At 30.3% G+C, this 19,728-nt stretch overlaps 10 protein-coding genes across 10 annotated transcripts; 5 read left to right on the top strand and 5 right to left on the bottom strand.

Moving 5' to 3' along the window:
• Window positions 1-13: 13 nt before the first annotated feature.
• PNEG_03030 (hypothetical protein) lies at window positions 14-233 on the top strand (the record flags this gene model as incomplete). The annotated part of the gene is made up of 2 exons (XM_007876890.1): window positions 14-36; window positions 83-233. The coding sequence occupies 2 exons, from the start codon at window positions 14-16 to the stop codon at window positions 231-233; spliced, it is 174 nt and encodes a 57-aa protein (XP_007875081.1).
• A 126-nt stretch (window positions 234-359) lies between these two features.
• PNEG_03029 (hypothetical protein) lies at window positions 360-1,329 on the bottom strand (the record flags this gene model as incomplete). Its single annotated transcript, XM_007876889.2, has 3 exons — window positions 360-790; window positions 837-1,170; window positions 1,219-1,329. 3 exons carry the CDS (start codon window positions 1,327-1,329, stop codon window positions 360-362), a joined length of 876 nt encoding a protein of 291 aa, XP_007875080.2.
• A 217-nt stretch (window positions 1,330-1,546) lies between these two features.
• Window positions 1,547-4,191, top strand: PNEG_03028 (glycine-tRNA ligase; the record flags this gene model as incomplete). The annotated part of the gene is made up of 9 exons (XM_007876888.1): window positions 1,547-1,646; window positions 1,698-2,071; window positions 2,114-2,575; window positions 2,620-2,784; window positions 2,828-3,170; window positions 3,213-3,322; window positions 3,369-3,462; window positions 3,507-3,645; window positions 3,689-4,191. The coding sequence occupies 9 exons, from the start codon at window positions 1,547-1,549 to the stop codon at window positions 3,870-3,872; spliced, it is 1,971 nt and encodes a 656-aa protein (XP_007875079.1). The 3' UTR covers window positions 3,873-4,191.
• PNEG_03027 (hypothetical protein) lies at window positions 2,407-6,367 on the bottom strand (the record flags this gene model as incomplete). The annotated part of the gene is made up of 7 exons (XM_007876887.1): window positions 2,407-4,420; window positions 4,464-4,968; window positions 5,013-5,093; window positions 5,135-5,235; window positions 5,278-5,492; window positions 5,546-5,984; window positions 6,029-6,367. The coding sequence occupies 7 exons, from the start codon at window positions 6,365-6,367 to the stop codon at window positions 3,908-3,910; spliced, it is 2,193 nt and encodes a 730-aa protein (XP_007875078.1). The 3' UTR covers window positions 2,407-3,907.
• Window positions 6,368-6,419: 52 nt separating this feature from the next.
• On the top strand, window positions 6,420-9,625 carry PNEG_03026 (hypothetical protein; the record flags this gene model as incomplete). Its single annotated transcript, XM_007876886.1, has 11 exons — window positions 6,420-6,428; window positions 6,478-6,589; window positions 6,640-6,845; window positions 6,895-7,045; window positions 7,090-7,252; window positions 7,297-7,675; window positions 7,718-7,999; window positions 8,042-8,174; window positions 8,222-8,866; window positions 8,911-9,227; window positions 9,272-9,625. The coding sequence occupies 11 exons, from the start codon at window positions 6,420-6,422 to the stop codon at window positions 9,623-9,625; spliced, it is 2,751 nt and encodes a 916-aa protein (XP_007875077.1).
• A 200-nt stretch (window positions 9,626-9,825) lies between these two features.
• On the bottom strand, window positions 9,826-11,379 carry PNEG_03025 (26S protease regulatory subunit 4; the record flags this gene model as incomplete). Its single annotated transcript, XM_007876885.1, has 5 exons — window positions 11,356-11,379; window positions 11,249-11,305; window positions 10,418-11,198; window positions 10,002-10,369; window positions 9,826-9,960 (listed from the first exon to the last, which is right to left on the bottom strand). Exons 1-5 carry the CDS (start codon window positions 11,356-11,358, stop codon window positions 9,826-9,828), a joined length of 1,344 nt encoding a protein of 447 aa, XP_007875076.1. The 5' UTR covers window positions 11,359-11,379.
• Window positions 11,380-11,759: 380 nt separating this feature from the next.
• PNEG_03024 (sodium/hydrogen exchanger 3) lies at window positions 11,760-13,925 on the bottom strand. The gene is made up of 7 exons (XM_007876884.1): window positions 13,672-13,925; window positions 13,491-13,624; window positions 13,368-13,444; window positions 13,119-13,325; window positions 12,839-13,071; window positions 12,594-12,796; window positions 11,760-12,547 (listed from the first exon to the last, which is right to left on the bottom strand). The coding sequence occupies exons 1-7, from the start codon at window positions 13,829-13,831 to the stop codon at window positions 11,786-11,788; spliced, it is 1,776 nt and encodes a 591-aa protein (XP_007875075.1). The 5' UTR covers window positions 13,832-13,925; the 3' UTR covers window positions 11,760-11,785.
• Window positions 13,841-15,970, top strand: PNEG_03023 (hypothetical protein; the record flags this gene model as incomplete). The annotated part of the gene is made up of 10 exons (XM_007876883.1): window positions 13,841-13,858; window positions 13,908-14,102; window positions 14,144-14,164; window positions 14,208-14,519; window positions 14,562-14,820; window positions 14,869-14,999; window positions 15,044-15,047; window positions 15,102-15,120; window positions 15,174-15,544; window positions 15,593-15,970. Coding segments are annotated over 10 exons (1,649 nt in total), but the record flags the coding sequence as incomplete, so codon positions are not given.
• A 46-nt stretch (window positions 15,971-16,016) lies between these two features.
• Window positions 16,017-18,939, top strand: PNEG_03022 (hypothetical protein). Its single transcript, XM_007876882.1, has 8 exons — window positions 16,017-16,048; window positions 16,091-16,422; window positions 16,473-16,596; window positions 16,775-16,854; window positions 16,903-18,132; window positions 18,184-18,283; window positions 18,330-18,664; window positions 18,711-18,939. Exons 2-8 carry the CDS (start codon window positions 16,168-16,170, stop codon window positions 18,780-18,782), a joined length of 2,196 nt encoding a protein of 731 aa, XP_007875073.1. The 5' UTR covers window positions 16,017-16,048; window positions 16,091-16,167; the 3' UTR covers window positions 18,783-18,939.
• A 170-nt stretch (window positions 18,940-19,109) lies between these two features.
• On the bottom strand, window positions 19,110-19,630 carry PNEG_03021 (hypothetical protein; the record flags this gene model as incomplete). Its single annotated transcript, XM_007876881.1, has 4 exons — window positions 19,110-19,204; window positions 19,245-19,366; window positions 19,418-19,458; window positions 19,502-19,630. The coding sequence occupies 4 exons, from the start codon at window positions 19,628-19,630 to the stop codon at window positions 19,110-19,112; spliced, it is 387 nt and encodes a 128-aa protein (XP_007875072.1).
• Between the last annotated feature and the right edge of the window lie 98 nt (window positions 19,631-19,728).

The raw sequence follows: 19,728 nt of genomic DNA, 5'->3' as shown, positions 1-19,728 counted from the left end.
GAAAATCAGTAGGATGAACGATCCTTGGAGAAAAAGGTTCTTGATGCTTTTTCTATATTAAAATTGCTGATAAAATTATAAGAGAAGCATGGAGATCACAATATCCTTTCACAACTATTATGAAAATAAACAAGATATTTCCTGGATTAGGCCTCGGCATTGGTGCATTTGTTATTTATTGTTGTGTTGAAAAAATTTTTGAAAAAAAAAGTGTCTTAGAAAAAAAAAAATGATATTGAATATATATTCATGTGTAAATTGATTTATTTTTGAATAGAAATGTATTCAATGTATATCATATGTTTTTTTTGTATAAATAAAAAGATTATATTTGCAGTTTTTTTCCTGTTTTTAAATAATTAAGATAACCAAAAACGACTTCTATTGCTTTCTTCCCCAGGCTTATACTCATATACAACATTACCGGCTTCTCTATCATGAATGCCACGTTGAACTCTTCGCAATTTAAGTGTGAATCGAGGACCTAGTTCCTGAAGACTAACTTTGATATCATTTTTAAAAATATATCGATGTCTTCTTATAAATATAAAGTCCCGTTGATTATGAATAGTTACTACTTGGCGTCCTTCAAAATCTGCTTGAACAGGAAACAATGAACGAAATAAATTTTCTACTATTAAACCAAGATGTGTACTAAAATTGTTGATAATAAGTTCTGGTACATGTGAAGTTGCGCGTCCATGACGATAAATACATGAAGTAGGCATAATTGATGATAATGTAAAATAAAAGGATGGTCCTGATGGCAAATTAATGATAATAAGGCTATCTTATGTATAATTTAGCCGATAATAATATATATATAATAAAAATACCCGGTTTTTTTCGGTTTTCATTAATAAAAATTAAACTCGTATACTTTCTTTTGATACTATATTCCGTAATTTTCTTTATTTCAAACTGTATATCCCTTCTAATCAATGTTGAATATGGAAAAAGTCCAACTAATTCTTTTGCAAAAAAATATGTATTTTTTGACGATTTTTTGCTAGTTATAATAAGAATTTTCGGCGTATAATCTGAATCTGTGATTGATTTCAACTCATTCTTCTTTATATCTTCATAAATCTCTATATTTTCCTCCGGAAAAACGTTTCCTCTTTTTTCTCTTTTAGACTCAATAGTATCCGTTTTTTTTACTTCAAAATGCTTTTACACCATTATTCTATGCATTCAATTCAATAAAATGCTTTTTACTTCCTGTTTTTCTCTTGTTTTCCCTCTTTTTTTGGATATTTTTTCTCCCATCAAAACTCTAGATTTTTTCGAATATATGCGCCTAAATTTTTCATAATTCTTTGCATGCATGTCCTTTTAAACACGTTTGTCTTGTTTTTGCCTTCTTTATGTTCTTAATTATGTATTTTTTTGCTCCTTAGTCTGGATCTCCGTACAGACTATAGTCGAAGGTCGAACGTCAGGAAAATGGATGTTTGGAGGTTTTAGGCGCATACAATCCATAAAAAGGGCCCATTTTTTTGGTTTTACCCGTCTCTGCTCAATTTGTTTGCTTATTTCGAGAAAAATGTCTATAAAAAGTGAAAATCCTGGGTTTTGCCGCTCAAGATTGGAGGAGCTGCTTAAAAAGAGGTTCTTTTATTGCCCGTCCTTTGAATTATACGGAGGTATTGAAGCAAAAGGAACATATATTCTTTAAATATTCTTATCAGTTGCAGGGGTTTCTGGTTTGTATGATTATGGGCCACCTGGTATGGCATTAGAACAAAATATTCTGGAGATCTGGAGAAAACATTTTGTACATGAAGAAAATATGCTTGAAATTGGTACCAGTATTGTTACACCTCATGAGGTTCTCGAAACAAGTGGTCATGTTTATAAATTTCGGGATTGGATGTGTAAAGATCCATCAACAGGTGAAATATTTCGTGCAGATCATTTGATCAAGGAAATTTTAAAAGAAAGGATTAAAAAAGGGTTGGAATCTGGTTTAGGATGTAAGGATATGAGTAGAGATGCTTGTGGAGAAAGATATGATAAATTTGATTCATGTTTGAATGAAATAAAACAATATGAAAGTATTCTTTCTCAAGTTGGGATATTTTTTGGGAAAAAATATTTCTGATGGAATTAGATTGACAATTATGATGATAAAGGTCTTTCTAGAGTAATAGAGGAGCATGATATTCGGAATCCACAGACAAATGTCCGAGTAGAAGGCCCAGTTGCGTTTAATCTTATGTTTGCTACAGAAATTGGGCCTACGGGGAATATGACAGGATATTTGCGTCCAGAGACAGCTCAGGGACAATTTTTGAACTTTAATAAGCTTTTGGAATTCAATAATGCTAAGATGCCATTTGCATCAGTAGTTGTTGGTAAAAGTTTTAGAAATGAAATTAGTCCAAGAAGTGGACTGTTACGAGTTAGAGAATTTACAATGGCAGAGATTGAGCATTATGTAGATCCCTTAAATAAGGATCATAAACGATTTGATGAGGTGGAAAATGTTAAAATGAAATTTTTGACAAGAGAAATACAGATGTCTGGTAAAGAAGAAATTATAGAAATGACAGTTGGAGAAGCTGTTTTTAGAGTAAGATTTGTTAGGTGTCTTTGAATATGGTAATTATTTGTTAGGGTATTTTAGACAATACTACCTTGGCATATTTTCTTGCACGAATACATTTATTCTTGATTAAAATTGGAGTGAATAAGAACAAGCTTAGATTTCGACAGCATATGAGAAATGAAATGGCACATTATGCTAGTGATTGTTGGGATGCTGAATTACTAACATCTTATGTGATTTTTGGGAATTTTTTAAGCTTTTTTTTAATTATTATAGGGATGGATTGAATGTGTTGGGTGTGCGGATCGTGCAGCATATGATTTAACTGTTCATTCTGATAAGACAAAGGAAAAACTTGTTGTTAGAGAGCTTTTGTCGAAACCTATGGAGGTTAAAGAATGGGTTGTTACCGTAGATAAGAAAAAGATTGGTCCTTTACTTAAAAAGGATCTAAAAGTTGTTGAACAAGCTATTTCCAGTTGGAGTAATGAAGATAAAATAAGATATCGTGATCAAGCAGTATCTGAAGGTAAAATTGTAGTTAAAGTAGCGGATGGAAGACAATTCGAAATTCCATCATCATTATTTACAATTGAACAAGTTAAAAAAACAATTAGCGGTACTTTTCTATATTTTCATTATTTAATATTAATTTATAAAGTTCGTGAATATATTCCTAATGTAATTGAGCCTTCTTTTGGTATTGGAAGAATTTTATATTCTCTTATTGAACACTCTTATTGGATAAGATCTGATGATATTGATCGTTGTGTAAGTCTTTTTTATGAATATTTAATGAGTATATTAATACCAGAAGGTTCTTTCTTTTCTTCCTATAGTTGCTCCTGTCAAGTGTTTATTAGTTCCATTAAGTAATAATTCTGCATTTGATCCTATTATTGATAAATTATGTAATATTTAGTTGAATGTTGTGAACATTATTAATGATGATTAGCATCTGAATTGCGTCGACTTGGGATATCCTATAAAGTTGATGATTCTTCTGCTGCAATTGGTAGACGATATTCAAGAAATGATGAGTTAGGTACACCATTTGGAATAACAGTTGACTTTCAAACAGTAAATGATGGAAGGTATGTTTTTAAGATAGATTTAGCTTTCTTTCATGCTTTATAGTTTAACTCTTAGAGAACGAGATACGACAAAACAAATAAGAGCATCAGAAAAAGAGATATTAAAAGTTGTCAAAGAGCTTTCAGAAGGATTGATATCATGGGATGATGTCTTAAAAGATTTTCCTATATTTAATAAGCAAAATACGGATACTCCTGAAATAACAGATCTCTATACAAGAGAATGAAATTGACTAAATATGAATCAGCTGAATTATGTTGATTATTCTTCACTGCTGCTATCTTCCATAATAATTATAGGAATTTCAGTATCAGAAAGATTATCTGATTCGTTCTCTATGCCTATTGGAATAGTATCTAGATTACTTTCTTTTTCTGTAGTCTTTATTAGTGGTTGAAGTATATTTTCTGACAAATGACTGTTTTGTGTGTCATTATTTAAGAAAGTTTTAAAAATATGTTCGTTTGAAAATTCTAACTTTTCTTCTGATTCAAATGTAGGATGAGAGGTTATATCTTGAGTTATATTTAGTGGTTCTTTTTCTGATGACTTCCAAATATTACAATTGTCTTGTATATGATAAATATTAGTTGTATTTGATATATTGTCATATTTTAAATGTTTAAAATATATTTCATTCGTTTTTTGCAATATTTCCGATTTATCATTATCTTCTTTTAATGTTTCTTCTTTAAGTCTTCTCTGTAATGGAGGAAATCTAGGATGTAAAATAGCATCAAGTGTTAAGAATTTTATGTGATTAAAGTTTTTCATCTTGGAATTATGAGCTTTTTAATTAAACAGAAGTTTTTCTTACTTGGTGTGTAAAAATATCTGTTTCTTTACCAGCTTCTTCGAAAATGCGTATTACATGTGGTAAAATGATTGCTTGTGTGTTTCCTGGAGAAAGAACATTATTTATTAATGAATTATATATTTGTTTTCGTAGTTTCTCTCTTAGACTAGGGAATAATGCAATAGATATAATAGTTTTGTCTATAAGCGATCTTTGAACTGAAGAAAGTATTCCTGGAGATAAATAACTTATAACAGATGAAATAAGGTTCAATGATGCTTTGGTTACATTTTCCGGATATTCTTTTTGAAATCTAGAATTACTTGGTGTCGCATTCGATGTCTTATTCTTTTTTGGTTCATTTTTATGATTTAATATAGGAACTGGTTGTGAAATAGTTAAGAGTTGATTAAGATCATTTAATGCTTCTTGAATAACCATATCAATTAGTTTGCAGGACGAAAAAGATGGACCGACATTTTGAAAAAGTGTGCTAAAGACATTGTATATAGATATTTTCAGTGGTCTAACATAAATATTTAGTTTTTGCAGATTTTGATGAGATTTTACATCAACTCTTTTTCTTTAGAAAAAATACTGTTAAGCTGAAAAACCAGACCAGAAAGATGCGGTAAAATATTTGAACCAAGACTATTTATGTTAGTTATTAATAGAATAAACAATATATATACATTTGGATCATAACAGTCAAAAGTTCTATTGTTATTAAATGAAAATATGGGATTTTCATAAACAATACTAATTTCTCCTTATTGTCTAGTATCAATTTTATCTATTAAAATTAGACAAATGTCATAGAAATATTGAAATGTACGTTTGATGTTGTGTTGATACTAAAGACTTTAAAAATAAAGAAGAAAAGTTGCCCGCATGGTATTTTTACACAATAGGGAGTTGATTGGTTTAAATATTGCTGTATTATTTGTACACATTTCTCAAATCTTTGTAAGCCTAGCTCAATCGCCTCATAAAAGTTGTCTGGAAATGCTTCCAGCCCCCATTCAGATGGTTTTAAGCATGTATGAGGTCCTAAAACAATATGTCAGTTTGTTTTAAACGTTCCTCTCATCTATAGTTTAAACCATCAACTGAGTCCTCAAAAAAATGATCAATTATAATGTGTAATTCAGAAATACATGATAATACTTCGAAATTCCATTTTTCCCATCCACTTTCTTTTGCTTCACAAAGATGTAGCCTTGATAATATAGAAAATAGACCCTTTTGGATATCTGGTCCGTTTATACTCGGCTCTTTTATAGCACGAATACTCATACATCTAATATTTGATATAAAAGGCCTACATATACTCGGATAAACTTCGATAATTTCTTGAATACATTGTATACTGATACTCGTAAGCTCTATATTCTTTCTAGGAAGGGTAATTAAGTTGTTCAAAAATGTCCCAAGAAATGGCGTTACAAATGAACGCACATATGTCGGTTTTCCTTTTGAAAACAACATAATATATAAAAAACTAAGACATGCTCGTCGAACTACTATATCTTTTTCTTTTTCCTATGACCTTTAACTTTCTATATTCTTTCTTTTTCGCCGCTTACACTAATAAGTGACAGTAAGCGTTGACACCATGTAGTGCCGTACTGAATTAAGCTTTCCCCATTCTGATATGCACTGATCTTTACAAGACATGCTCCAATCCAGCGCTGTTCTGCCTTTTTTCCCTGCAACAACGTGTATATTAGTGTATGCCAGGGATTCCACAGAGCATCTTCTGGAGAAAGTGCGCATATAGGTCTGTAATAGTGTAAATCATCTAATAAAAATGAGAAAACGTGGAGTATATGCGCTTCATTTGTTGTTATTTTTGCTAAAATCTCCTGCAGTAAGGCTTCCTGTGTTACGGATAGGCCCTCCATATACACGATATTGGACGACATGAAAAAGGTTCAAGTGCATATATACGCATAAATGTTGAGAAATACCGACTAAATGCGTTCTGTAAGTTGAATATTAGGCATTAAGAGCTTACCAACACATCTTATTGCAGGAAAAAGCGGTTTTATATGAACGGTTGTTGGATACCGCACTATGTAGTCATGACTGGTCAAATGTACCAGAATTGGTGCGGAAAGTGAGGAAACATGATGAGAAAAAAGACGGTATACTCCCCCGTTGTTGGTAGTTAGTATCCTTATTGTCTTTGGAAAAGCTTTATGTGAAATTGTTCTTGCAGAATATCGTTTAGAAAGTTTGATGAAATCAGAAAAAAATGAGAAGATAGAGGATAAAATTCTGTGTACAGTATTTGTTGATGCAAGGAATATGTTTTCGGTCGTTGATGAAGTGTCTATAAGTGAAATTATGGAGATAGTTATGAAATTTTTGAATAGTGTTGAAACACAACATGAAAAATTGGTAAATTGGAAAATATGGATATATTTTGGCTTATGGAGGGATGAATTAGCATGCGCGTACTGTTTTGAGTCATATTTACTTTTTGAAGTCGGATTATAGGCGTGCTTTGGAGACAATAAGTTCATATTGTGAAGTAACATCAATTTTAGAGAGTTCGGGGTATTGTTTATTTAATATAATTAAAGGATATTTTATTAAGGGTTTTTTCATTGTATAATTTTATTTTATGTTTAGTATTTGTTAGGTCTGTGTCAAGAATGTATGTTTGAAACGTCATTGGCAATTGAAACGTATAAATCGGCTGTTTATGCTATAGAACAGATAAAACATAATAGGATTCCTGAAAAGGCGTTTGAATGGCTTGATTTCATATACTATAGGTCATGTCTTTTATTCTTAAGATCTGAGTATGTGATTATAATTTAACTTGGTTGCAAATTTATTTTTTTAGTTCATATAATGCAATTAAATCTGGATATTTAGACAATTCTATATCTCTAATTAAAAAAGCATTATATTCTGCGGCTGTATGTCGCTTATATTATCGGTTACTTTCTGAATTATTGAATAATAGTATTTTAAGCGATACTCCTAAAGATGAATCATCAAACTTAAAAGAGTCTGATCTTCCTTATTGCGTTTTTTCTGTATCTGAATTGGAATCACGTATTCTTAAGATAGAACCTATATATAAAAGTTTATTATTACAAGTTGTTAATTTTCCTAAATCTGGTCGGTTAAATGGTATTATCTTGGAATATGTGGATTGGGTTATGAAAAATTGGAAAAATATGGGAAAAGGACTGGATTATGCAGAAACAATTGTAGAAGTAATTTTTATTTTTTTCTGTTTTTAAGATTTAATGGTTTAGACTATTTATCATGCTATCAACAAAACATATAAATCTCATCGTCTTATACGATATTTGATGGAGGTCTTAATTTTTCTAAGAAATTATGATGAAGCACGCTGTGCATTTGATTTATATGTTGAATTGGTTGAAAGAGCTAAAATTTCACCTTTTCGCCAAGAAATTATGTCTCGTAGAAATGAACCAATAGAACAAGACACTGGACAGGATTTTGATGATGATATTACAGTTGCAGAGACTTATGTAAATGGGATAAAGTTGTATATTATTCATTATGATGATGTAAGTTTTTTTTTATTTAAGAATGTTGAGTTAATAAAGTAGTTTGAAAAGGCATTAGCAATTGTTAAAAAATTGCGTCATGCATTGGATACTTTGGAATCTCCGAAACACTGTAAAGTTATTGGCGATATTTGGGAGGTAATAGGAATAACATATAGTTGTCAGTCTATAAAAAGTATTGTTTTTTTGAAATAATTAATTCAATACTTAATATAACTATAGCATATGAGGCTTCTGAGAGGCCTTCTATACAACAAGATGCAATTAATGCTTTTCAAAAGTCTTTAGAATATGTTCCTGATAAGAAATCTACTCTATATCATTTAGCGTTTCAATATGCTGAACAAAGAGAAATAACTGACGCTATTTTGACAATAAAGAATGTTGTTTCTCAGAAATATATGTTGTATCAATCATTCCATCTTCTTTCGCTTTTATTATCTACTAGAGGGGAATATAGTCAAGCTATTCAAATTTGTGAAGCTGCAATCCAAATATCAGGTGTTGAAACTGGTGATAATTTTTCTCATTTGGATTATAGAGATCGCGAAAGTCTTGTTGAAATAAAGATTACTCTTTGTGCACTTTTAGAGGCAAGGGATGGTATAGATGTTGCTATTGAAATGTATAAAAATATTTTTAATTTTTATGCAAAAGTTTTTAAAACAGAATATTCTTTTCCTGTCTTTGAATTGTCGGATTCAATACCTATGGAAACTATTTCTTCTCTGCTTCTTACTGAAAATAAAGTAATGATTAAGTCTCTTGAAGAGCGGTTATCAAGCCATGTTTTTTCGCAAAGGTATACTTCTAGTCAATTATCATTGTTTAATGCTTCGAAAAGATCTGTTTCTTTTTGTTCCTTAAGTAGGTTTTTACATTTTTATTTGATATTTATCTGATTTTTTTAGATAGTAATATTCAAGATATAAATTCAAAATTAAAACATAAATATTCATCACTAGATCATTCTGATTTAAATGTTTCTCGAATTAGTCAATTATCTTTAGAAAATGGATCTCAGAGTAAGATTTTGTCATTCAAACAATCTGAATTTTCTCATTATTATTTAAAAAAAGAGCAAAAGAAAATATCTAAGCGTTGTTTAAGAAAAATTTGGTTAGTTTTCTCATCCTTATATTGTCGTGCTTCAAAATGGGATGAATCTCTAATGTCTATTAAAGAAGCAGAGAAAATTGGATTGTTTCATCCAGATGTACATACTCAGGCAAGTTTTGTTTGTTCTTGTTTTGTTAAATTAATGTCATGAAGTGGGGTATTTTTTATTATCATTTAAATAGATTGGAGGATGCTGCTAGAAGATTTGAATGGGCTTTGTTAGAAGATCATGATCATATAAATGCTAATATTGGATTGAGTAAAGTTTTTTTGGACTTAAAAGGAGAAAAATATGAATCCTATAGAGATAGAGCAGAACAAATGTTAGACATGGTAACTAAGCTTTCTGGATGGGATTCATCAGAAGCGTGGCTTTTATTAGGGGAGAGTTGGGAAAAAATGAACGATTTAAAAAACGCCAAAAAGGCATATTGGTATGCTGTAGAATTAGAAGATACAAGACCGGTTAGACATTGGAGAAATGTTTCTCCAAGATTTGTAGCATAGATATTGAATTTTAAATGAGTTTAAAAGTAAATAAGCTTTTTTATGCATATAAATGGCGATTTGTAAATGGATTGAATTCGGTCTTATTTGTTTATTAAATATCATAAATTACTTGTATTTAAAAGACAATGGTTGAAAAAATACGTATAAGTTAGATAAATGAGAATTTAATTGAGCCATCTTCCACATAAAACAGAAGCTTATAAATAAAGCTCACCTTGTATATTCTTTTGTTTCGTTTTTAATACATGTTCTTTAGCTTTTCTAAAGTCATCTGCGATTACACGCATTCTACGTTCTCTAAGAGCAAGTAGACCCGCCTCCGTGCAAATTGCCTGTATATATTAATAAACTTTATACATAGCTTAACTATTACCTTCACATCTGCACCACTCATTTCATCTTTAGCTGTTATGAATTCCTCAATTAATACATCATCCCCTAGATTCATTTTACTCGTATGAATCTGAAAGATTTTGCGTTTCGTATTTTGATCTGGTGTTTCAAATAGAATTTTTCTATCCATTCTTCCAGGTCGTATTAATGCTGGATCCAAATCATTGATTCGATTCGTTGCCATAATTACCTTTACGTCACCACGATCGTCAAATCCATCTAATTGATTTAGAAGTTCAAGCATCGTCCGTTGGATTTCTCGTTCTCCTGATGATGTTGAATCATACCTTTTTGTCCCAATGGCATCAATTTCATCAATAAACACAATAGATGGTGAATTGTCATGTGCTGGAGCAATGTTACTTTTTATTGAATCACTTTTTAAGAAGTAATTACCTGTTTGAAAGAGCTCTCGGACAAATTTTGGCCCATCTCCCAGATATTTTTGAATTAACTCTGATCCAACAATACGTAAAAAGGTTGCACTCGTCTGATTTGCCACCGCCTTCGCTAACAATGTCTTTCCTGTACCTGGTTCACCGTATAAAATAACTCCCTTAGGAGGCCGGATTCCAATTTCTTCATATAATTCGGGATGTGTTAACGGTAATTCTACCGTTTCTTTAATCTCTTGAATTTGTGATTCAAGCCCCCCAATATCCGCATATGATTCTGTTGGTGCTTTGTCCAACTTCATCACTGATACCATCGGATCAATATCATCACTTAACACCCCAACAATCGATACTGCCTTATGATGTAATAATACTGAACATCCAGGCTCAAGTAAATCTTTATTTACAAAAGACATAATAGAAACATAATATTCCGGTCCAGTAGCAGATGATACAATTGCATGATCATCATCAATCATCTCCTCTAGAGTTCCTACTCCCATAGGACTTCCAATTAAGCTTTGAAGTTTATCATCATCTTCTTCTTCTTCTTTTTGATCCTTTTTTTCTGAATCAAGTTTCATTAACTCTTGATTAGACACAAATTCCTGTTCTAATAACAAATAGTCTTTGATTCTCTCCATTTTTAAAAGCTTTAAACGACACCTTGTTGTAGGATAAACCATTGGGAATTTATATGATGCATCAGGACCCTTATTTCTATTATATCTCCTTCCTACCCGTGTGGACATTATGGGTGGTTCATATTTAGACTCTTTTTTCTGTTTTTTTAATGTTAATTCATCCTTTATTTACGCAAAAAAACACTGACTTTTTCTTGATCTTCTTGTTTTGAAGGCTTCCCATTGTTGCCTGATTGAACATTTCCCTGTCATAGATATTAGCTCTTTTTCTCTTAGAATAATAGCTTTAACTCACCATCTTAAGTAGATTTAAATTTTTTTGAGGTTCGTGAGGTTTTTATAAGGAAAGCTGTGAACGAAGAAATGAATATATATGAGAGTATTCATAAGAAGTATTGTATGTAAAAGCTTCAAAAGAAAGTGCAGTTGTCTGTATGAATAGAAAAAAAGGAATATTTTGTGATTTTTTGTGTGAAAATTGATATTTTTTTTCAGAAAAAAATATTTGCTTTGATTTTAATAATATTTTTGTATTTGTTTTTGATATGGATGTGTTTGTGATAGTTTTTTATTTTTTTTTGCTTACTAAAAGAAGTTTGTGTTAGAAAAGATTAATCATATATAATATCAATATTTTACCTAGATGTTATGAAAAAGAAATTGTTAATAATTAATAGTTGCTAAGTGTGTATTGAATTATGTTCTTTCCTAGCTCCCTTTTTTTTTTAAACTTTATAGTTATTTTTTTTTGACATGATATCTTTTTCAATAACTAAAGGCATAAGAATTTTGGAATCGAAGTCTTTGAACCATTTTATATGATTATCTGAGGCATATAGCTGTTCATTATCTTGGAATATGTTTTCTCTTGTCATTTCATAAGATGTATAAGAAATATCTTCTAGTTTTGTATATTCCATAACAGTGGGGAAAAAAATGTCAGAATCAAAAGATTTTTTATAAATATTATCTTGATCTTTCTTTCTTTCAGAAGAATTGTCGGAATGGTACAATAGATCAAGAGAATCTAATTGTTTTGAATGTTGATCTGATTCATAAATATATTGGTTTATTTTTTGAGAATTGGATAAAGAACCAGTTCTTTTGAATATAAATCTATCAGATATGTTTTCTTCTAGTGAAGGATTTTCGTTATAGAAATCCTCTATATGATAATCATCTTCATGATTAATGATTCCCATATGAATTCCTACAATTTCTAGCATTTGAGGTGTTGTTCCTCCAAATATAATGACGGTTAAGACAACTAGAACTAATATAGTCGCCTTAAGGGTATTTGCTGCTTCTCCTTCAACTGCTTGTATAAGTGCAACACCAACAGCACCTCTTAAACCTGACCAAAACAACATAATTTGATAAGATGCTGGCAATTTCTCACAAAAAATAATATTGTAGGATTGCATAACCATGTTTATGAACTTCGAAATGGAAAATATGGATATGTATCTAGCAATACATACGAAAAACTTGTAATTTAAGAAGTTAATTTAATTAAAAAGATATAAAACCAACCATTGTAACTAAAATTAGTAATGGTTTGTAAACAAGATTTGTTTGTGTAAAAAGGGATATTCCAAGGTAGACAAAAATGAAATTTTCTGATAGTTGAGATAATATTTTAAACAAAAATTTTGTAGAAAATTGTGTTTGTGTAGACATATTGTAAAAGGCGTAATGTTTCAAAGCAATTGCACAAAATAAAAGAGAAACAATACCTATTTTAAGTTATATAAGATTAAGAAGTTGATAGATTCTACCAGACATATGGCATCCATTTGAAAATAAGTAAGATGCATAAGCGATTAGTGTAATAATACATGATTCTATATATGGAAAACGACGAAGATGCGAATATTTGAGAAGTAGTGCTATAAAAATACCTGCTAAGATACCTATGGCCAGAGATATAATAAATGTTATGAAAAATTGCCCAATTCCTATAAAAACATCTATTATATTTATCTCCTTATTATAAAAGCGTTGTAATGTCCTTAAAAAAAGTTAACTTAACAATAACCATAGTATAGGTAATTCAACTCAAACATAACTATTGAAACAGAATCATTTAATAAACTTTCTCCAAAAATAATCGTATATAATGTAGGATCTACACCATATGTACGAAAAATAGAAAGAATAGTAACAGGATCTGTAGCGCTAATCGTTGCCCCGAATTTAAGAGCTTCTATCCATGAAATTTTTACTTGTTCTAGTCCTGTTAATGCCCAAATATATGTTAAAAGTCTGTTTTCATAAGAAAATACTTTTATTCTTTCTTATTTATACCCAGTAATAACAGCTGAAACAAACGTACCAACAAATGCAAATGTGACAATAGCTCCAAGGTTTTTAAAAAAGAGTTCCTATTATTTTTTCAATATTTGACTTGGTAATCTTTTCACTTGATACCTGATGAAGTTCATATCCTGAATTTAAGATAATTGGAGGCAAAAGAAGATTAAAAAAGTATCCATAGTTAAATGTAACTATTTTTTGGATATCTGTATTTTGAAATTCTTCAATAAGTAGTCCCACTATCATTCCTATATGTATATATCTCGTCTATTTTAAAAAATACTAATAAAAATACCCAAAAAAATAGATATTACTGTCTCGTGGATACTCTTTATCTTTTTGGCTTGCAAATAATAGGATGTCCATAATGCCATTATTAATAAAACCATCAAAATTAATAGTCCCCAGCTGGTTAACTGTTCATTTGTTTTTAAATCATAAAAACCAATCTCCATTTTATTTATATATGCATCAAACCTACTGTAAAACTGGCATTATTATCTTGATTTAGTCATATTTTGACTCTTCTAGATCACAGCACCGTGACGATCGTGGTCATCTCGATCTCCATGATCGGATTGTATGCGCATGTAAATACGTCGAAAGACCATTTTGATGAGACTCCGCAGGGCTTATCTTCTTGTGAAGAGCTGCGGGAACCACCACTAAGAGGGACTCTTTATCTGCTTTTTTTAACATTGGTTTTAGGTGGGTTACAACTTACATGTAAGTACGTTTAATGAGTGGGATTTGGTTAATATAAATAGGGTCTATTGAATTGGGGTATGGTAAGAATTACTTAGGCATTTGTATTGGATTACATAGAAGAAGGTACTCCATATTTGCTTTCACTGGGATTGACTAAGCACTACACCTCTTTTGTATGGATCGCAGCACCATTGACGGGAACTATTATGCAGCCCTTGATTGGGTTTTTTTCTGACCGTTCAAGAAGTAGATTTGGTAGACGACGTCCATTTCTTGTAATTGGAACATTATGCGTTGTGATTAGTTTGATAGGATTGGCGTATTTTAAAGATGTAGCATTTTTCTTTTTTTCAGGACATGAAAAAGTAGCAAGAACTGTGACGATTATTATATCTATTGCGATTGTTTATCTTCTTGATTTTTCTATTAATATTGGTATATTAAACTTATAGTTTGGCAGGATTTAATGTTTTAAAGTTCAAGCAAGTAGTCGAGCATTAATTATTGATATGGTGCCTATTATTCAACAGGATTTGGCAAATGCGTGGGCTAGTCGTATGATAGGAATTTTCAATGTAGTTGGATATTTAAATGGATATTTAAATTTACCAAAGATTGCTCCTGTTTTAGGGAATACGGAATTTAAAGCTCTTAGTCTTATTGGCTCAATTATATTAGTTATTTGTACGGCTGTTACTTTTTTTACTGCAAAGGAAAAGCGTTATTTTATAGAAAGGTAATTTTTAGTTATTAGCTTTGTATATTTTTTAACATTTATTAATAGAGGGTGTGATTTTGAAAAGATACCTTGGTGGATGGGGTTGTTTAATTTCTTGAAAATGATATTTTCTACTATTATATCTCTTCCGTCAGAAATTCTTTGGATATGTATAATTCAATTTTTTGCATGGATTGGTATTTTGATTTTGTTTAAATGAATAAAGTTAATGTAATATTAGGATGGTAATTATATATATTTATATTATATATAGAGAACTAATTTGGATGGTATTTAAGGTTTCCAATTCTTTTTTATGTAAGATTTATTTGTTATAACTAAGTTAAATTAATACTTATATCGGATGGAAGGGAACAACATATGTAGCTGAAATATACGCTGGAAAATATTGTAATAAGTATTCAAAATATCCAGATAGTTTATATAGTCTGGAGAAAGAATATTTATTAATAGAAGAAGCTACTCGATATGGATCTTTTGCTTTTCTACTTTTTTCTATTATTTCTTTATTTGGGACATTTTTCTTTCCTTTATTTATTTCTGAGAAAAAACTATTTAAATATATTTTCAATGCAAAATGTTTCAGCATTTTAGAAAAAATAAACATTCACTTTTTATGGACTTTTGGTCATTTTATTTTTAGTTTATGCATGCTTTCAACCATACTTGTAAGAACAACAACTCAAGCAGTCGTCATTATAGCTCTATGTGGTCTTAGTTGGTAATATTATAAATTATATTTCATATTTTTCTTGATAATAATATATAGGGCTATTACTCTTTGGGCACCTTTTTCACTTATTGCTATTGAGCTTTCTTCCAATAACGAATTGCATCGATCCGGAACCATTCTTGGTGTTCATAATATATTTATTACTATACCACAAGTATTAAGCATTATTATGGTTGGAATTATTTTTAAGCTAACTGGCTATAAAAAATTTGAAGATATTATAAGATGTAAAGATAATATGGATTATAGTTTTATTTGGATTTTTCAAATAAGTGGTATTTCTGCGCTTATAGCTATGTATCTTACTTTTAAACTCTATACTAATGATTCCTCTTATGAACGTCATGGAATTTAATAAAGTCTTTATTAATTTAATTCTTTTATTTTATATATTTCTTCTGGATACACGTGACAGTCGTCATGGCAACCAACTTTCATTTACATTGCTTCGGGCATCAAAAACCGGGCGGACTTCTGTTACTCTTTGTGCAGGTAAATATCGCGTTTTTTCTTGAAATAACTACTGATTTATAGATTTTTGTGTATTTCTTTGTAATTGAAGTACTTGTTTGTTTTTATTTGAGCTATATTGCTTTTTTTTACTTTTTTTTATGGCTCATAACCTATCATCACAATATTTTGTGAATCCGGGTCCAGCACCAGCTCCACCTCTGAAAATTCCGTCATATTCGTCATCAAATATCTATGCAGGACGTTGTTTTGATGTTTCTCAGACATATAAGGATTCAAAGGGGATTTTGAAAGCAGGATGGGCAAATGTTAAGGAAGATAGTATTAAAAGCTGGATTTGGACAAAGAAATATCTAGTCTTAAGGGAAAAGGTTCTTTATATTTTGAAGAATGAGGTATTGGGGTTTTATTTGCTTTGAAAAAAGAACCGGGTTGATGATGTTAGAGTTCGACAAGTCCAGGTTTATCTATTCCTTTGCGTGAAATTACGAATGTGAGCCGTATTGAATTGAAAGATTATTGTTTCGAAATTGTTAGGGATCCGGGGATTGGCATGTGTATACGTAATGGTAAGGTGTCAATGATTCGGGTGTTAGACCCGAATGAATTGATGTTGATCAATATGTATTGGGAGTTTTTAGCATCGGAAAGTATAGATCAATTTATATTGATGTGTTTTTTCAGATTTTGATGTTTACTGATGCATTTTAATTCGTTTATTATATTGTTGGCTAATGATATAACTAGGATCTGGAACGAAAAAGAGCTATTTTATTAGTCTTAAGAGTGATAATGATCTTTATTCGTGGATGGATGAGATTTACTCTGTATTTTTGTAATTGATAATATTTTTAATAGTTAATATTTAATTATAGAGGTGTCCATTGATGATGGTTTCGAATCCGACGAATTTTACGCATAAAGTTCATGTTGGATTTGATCCAAAAAGTGGGGGATTTACTGGGCTTCCAGAAGAATGGACAAGGCTTTTAACTGCTAGTGCTATTACTAAGGAAGATTATGCGAAAAATCCTGAAGCAGTGATTGAAGTACTTCAATTTTATAGTGATACCCAGTTACGAGAAAAAGATGAGTTTGGAGAGCCGAGTATGTTGGGTCCAGATCCTTGTGATGTTGAAAATTTGGATGTAAAGTCTTTTGAACAAAACAAAATGACTTTGGAGAAGTATCATGCGAATAATGGTTTTATCTATCAATATCCCGTATCATCTGCTTCTAAAAGCATTGTTCCTCTTCGAGAACGGCTTAAGAAGATGGATATTAAAGGTTCGGAAAAAATGGTACCTTACCGTGTGCCTCCAGTATTACCTCAGAATTTGCCTACTAGATTAAACATTGATTTGGGATCGTCTTCTCATGAAAATGATTCATTACTTTCTTCTGGTTCTTTAAATGTTGAGAAGGGATTTGGAGTTACGGTGAAAAAACGTCAAAATGCACTACCCGACACGTTGAAACATAAGCAATCGCAAAATAATTTAGCATTTATTTCTCAGGCACCAACTCAGCCATTACCAAAAATTCCTGTATCATCGAAGAATATTCCAGACATATCAACTGCATTTTCTGAGACATCTGTAAAACATCCCTGTCTGAATAAGAAGTTACCATCATCACTTTCAAATCTGCGAACAGCGAAACAAGATCTGCCTTCTGAAGACAAGAAAGTTAACGATTTAACAGAAAACCAGGTGATGGAAAGGCTTAGAAATGTAGTATCTACTGATGACCCTAATATATTATATACTAAGATCAAAAAAGTGGGGCAAGGGGCAAGTGGTTCTGTTTATGTTGCGAAAGTAAATTTAGATATAAAATCAGGTAATTGTGAATTAAAAACAGGTTTAAAGGTAGCTATAAAGCAGATGGATATTGCACATCAACCAAGGAGAGAATTGATTGTTAATGAAATTCTTGTGATGAAAGAAAGTCATCATCCAAACATTGTTAATTTTTTAGATGCATATTTAGCTAAAAATTCTGAATTATGGGTTATTATGGAATATATGGAAGGTGGTGCTTTGACGGATATAATTGATAATAATACGTTGACAGAAGATCAAATTGCTGCTATATCTTTAGAGGTTAAATGCATATTATTATATCTATTCACAGGTTTATTTAACAGAAAATAGACATGTAAAGGGCTCCAACATCTTCATCAGCAGAAAATAATTCATAGGGATATTAAAAGCGATAATGTTCTTTTAGATTTTCATGGTCGCGTAAAAATTAGTATGTAATTTAAGTTTTTAGTGTATATTCTCATTTTGACTTGTAGCTGATTTCGGGTTTTGTGCAAAATTGACAGAGCAAAAGAATAAGAGGGCAACAATGGTAGGAACTCCATATTGGATGGCTCCAGAAGTTGTTAAACAAAAAGAATATGGTCCTAAAGTCGATATATGGAGTTTGGGAATTATGGCTATAGAAATGATAGAAACTGAACCTCCTTATTTAAATGAGGAGCCTTTAAAAGCCTTATACCTTATTGCTACTAATGGCACGCCAACATTAAAGAAGCCGGATAAGTTGAGCAAAGAACTTAAAAGTTTTCTGGCTGTTTGCTTGTGCGTAGATGTTAAAAGCAGAGCTACTGCTGAGGAACTTTTAGAGGTATACTTAATTCTTTTTATAGATATTGTAATAAACTATTATATAGCATGAATTTTTAAAGAAATCATGTAGTCTTTCTAATTTGTCATCTCTTTTGGCATTTAAGTCTGGAAAATAATTTATTATATACTTTTTATGAATATTAATTCTAATTTTGCTATATTCAGAAATAACTTGTCTTTTTGTAGGATAAATATTACAAATATTTCTATATTTTAGGAATAAGGAAATCATAAAGATTGGATTATCTTAAAGGTAACGAAATGCTCTTTTCTATGACCAGTAATCATCATTTTATTTGAAATGGATATTTTATAATAATTTTTTTAGTTTCTTTTTTATAAAATAGATTATGTTAGATTTAGCATAATGTTGATGCTTGATATTAAACATATTTATAAAAATTCTTCTATCTTAAAATCCTATTCAAATTTCTTTTATTTCTTTAACTATTGACATTACGTTTAGCGCAATTAATCATAACTGATGATATTTTTTGCCGGTCAAATGCTTCCCAAATCCAAAGACCATAGATTTCATCTAAAATATTAGTCTTTTTCCAAATATACTGATTTAATACTATTATTGATTTTATGAATAATATATGGATCTGAATATTCAAGGTCATCCGGATAAATTAAATTTGCTGAAAATGACTCCAATGAAAGCCGATTTAAAATTGTGTAACTATAACCTTTATTCCTAAGAAATAAATAAATAAATAAAATTTATTTTAAATAAATATATATTAACGTTGAAAATATAAATAATGTTCCTTCACAGTGTTCCTTAGTCTAACAAAATAAATAATAAATACTTATTTATTTTGATTTTTACCCAAGTTTTTTTTGAATCTGAGAATGAATAAAGTACAACATATGGTGAACTTGCAAGTATTGATATAATCGATGGATAATGCTTATGTAATACACGTAGATTAAGATCGTATAACGTTGTTTGTTGCATTAAGGATAATTTTAGTTAATTTCAATGAATTAAATATATTATTTAATATTAAGGTCGAGATTAATAATTTGTTAAGAAAACTTATTCTTTTAATAAAA

The sequence above is a fragment of the Pneumocystis murina genome (genome assembly GCF_000349005.2).
Source record: "Pneumocystis murina B123 chromosome Unknown supercont1.15, whole genome shotgun sequence".
In the NCBI taxonomy this organism is placed as follows: Eukaryota; Fungi; Ascomycota; class Pneumocystomycetes; order Pneumocystales; family Pneumocystaceae; genus Pneumocystis; species Pneumocystis murina.
Note: the sequence above shows the minus strand (reverse complement) of the source record. Positions and strands in the feature narration are given on the sequence as shown.

Bases quoted from the DNA above. Each gene is read 5' to 3' on its own strand.
- PNEG_03022 (XM_007876882.1), top strand. From the start codon at position 16,168: ATGGCTCATAACCTATCATCACAATATTTTGTGAATCCGGGTCCAGCA. The intron at 16,855-16,902 runs GTATTTTTGTAA...ATTTAATTATAG, and splicing joins GGATGGATGAGATTTACTCT to AGGTGTCCATTGATGATGGT. The intron at 18,665-18,710 runs GTATACTTAATT...ACTATTATATAG, and splicing joins CTGCTGAGGAACTTTTAGAG to CATGAATTTTTAAAGAAATC.
- PNEG_03024 (XM_007876884.1), bottom strand. From the start codon at position 13,831: ATGGAGATTGGTTTTTATGATTTAAAAACAAATGAACAGTTAACCAGC. The intron at 13,326-13,367 runs GTATAAATAAGA...TTATGAAAACAG, and splicing joins GTTTCAGCTGTTATTACTGG to ACTTTTAACATATATTTGGG. The intron at 13,072-13,118 runs GTTGAATTACCT...ACTTTTTTTAAG, and splicing joins GTTTCAATAGTTATGTTTGA to GACATTACAACGCTTTTATA.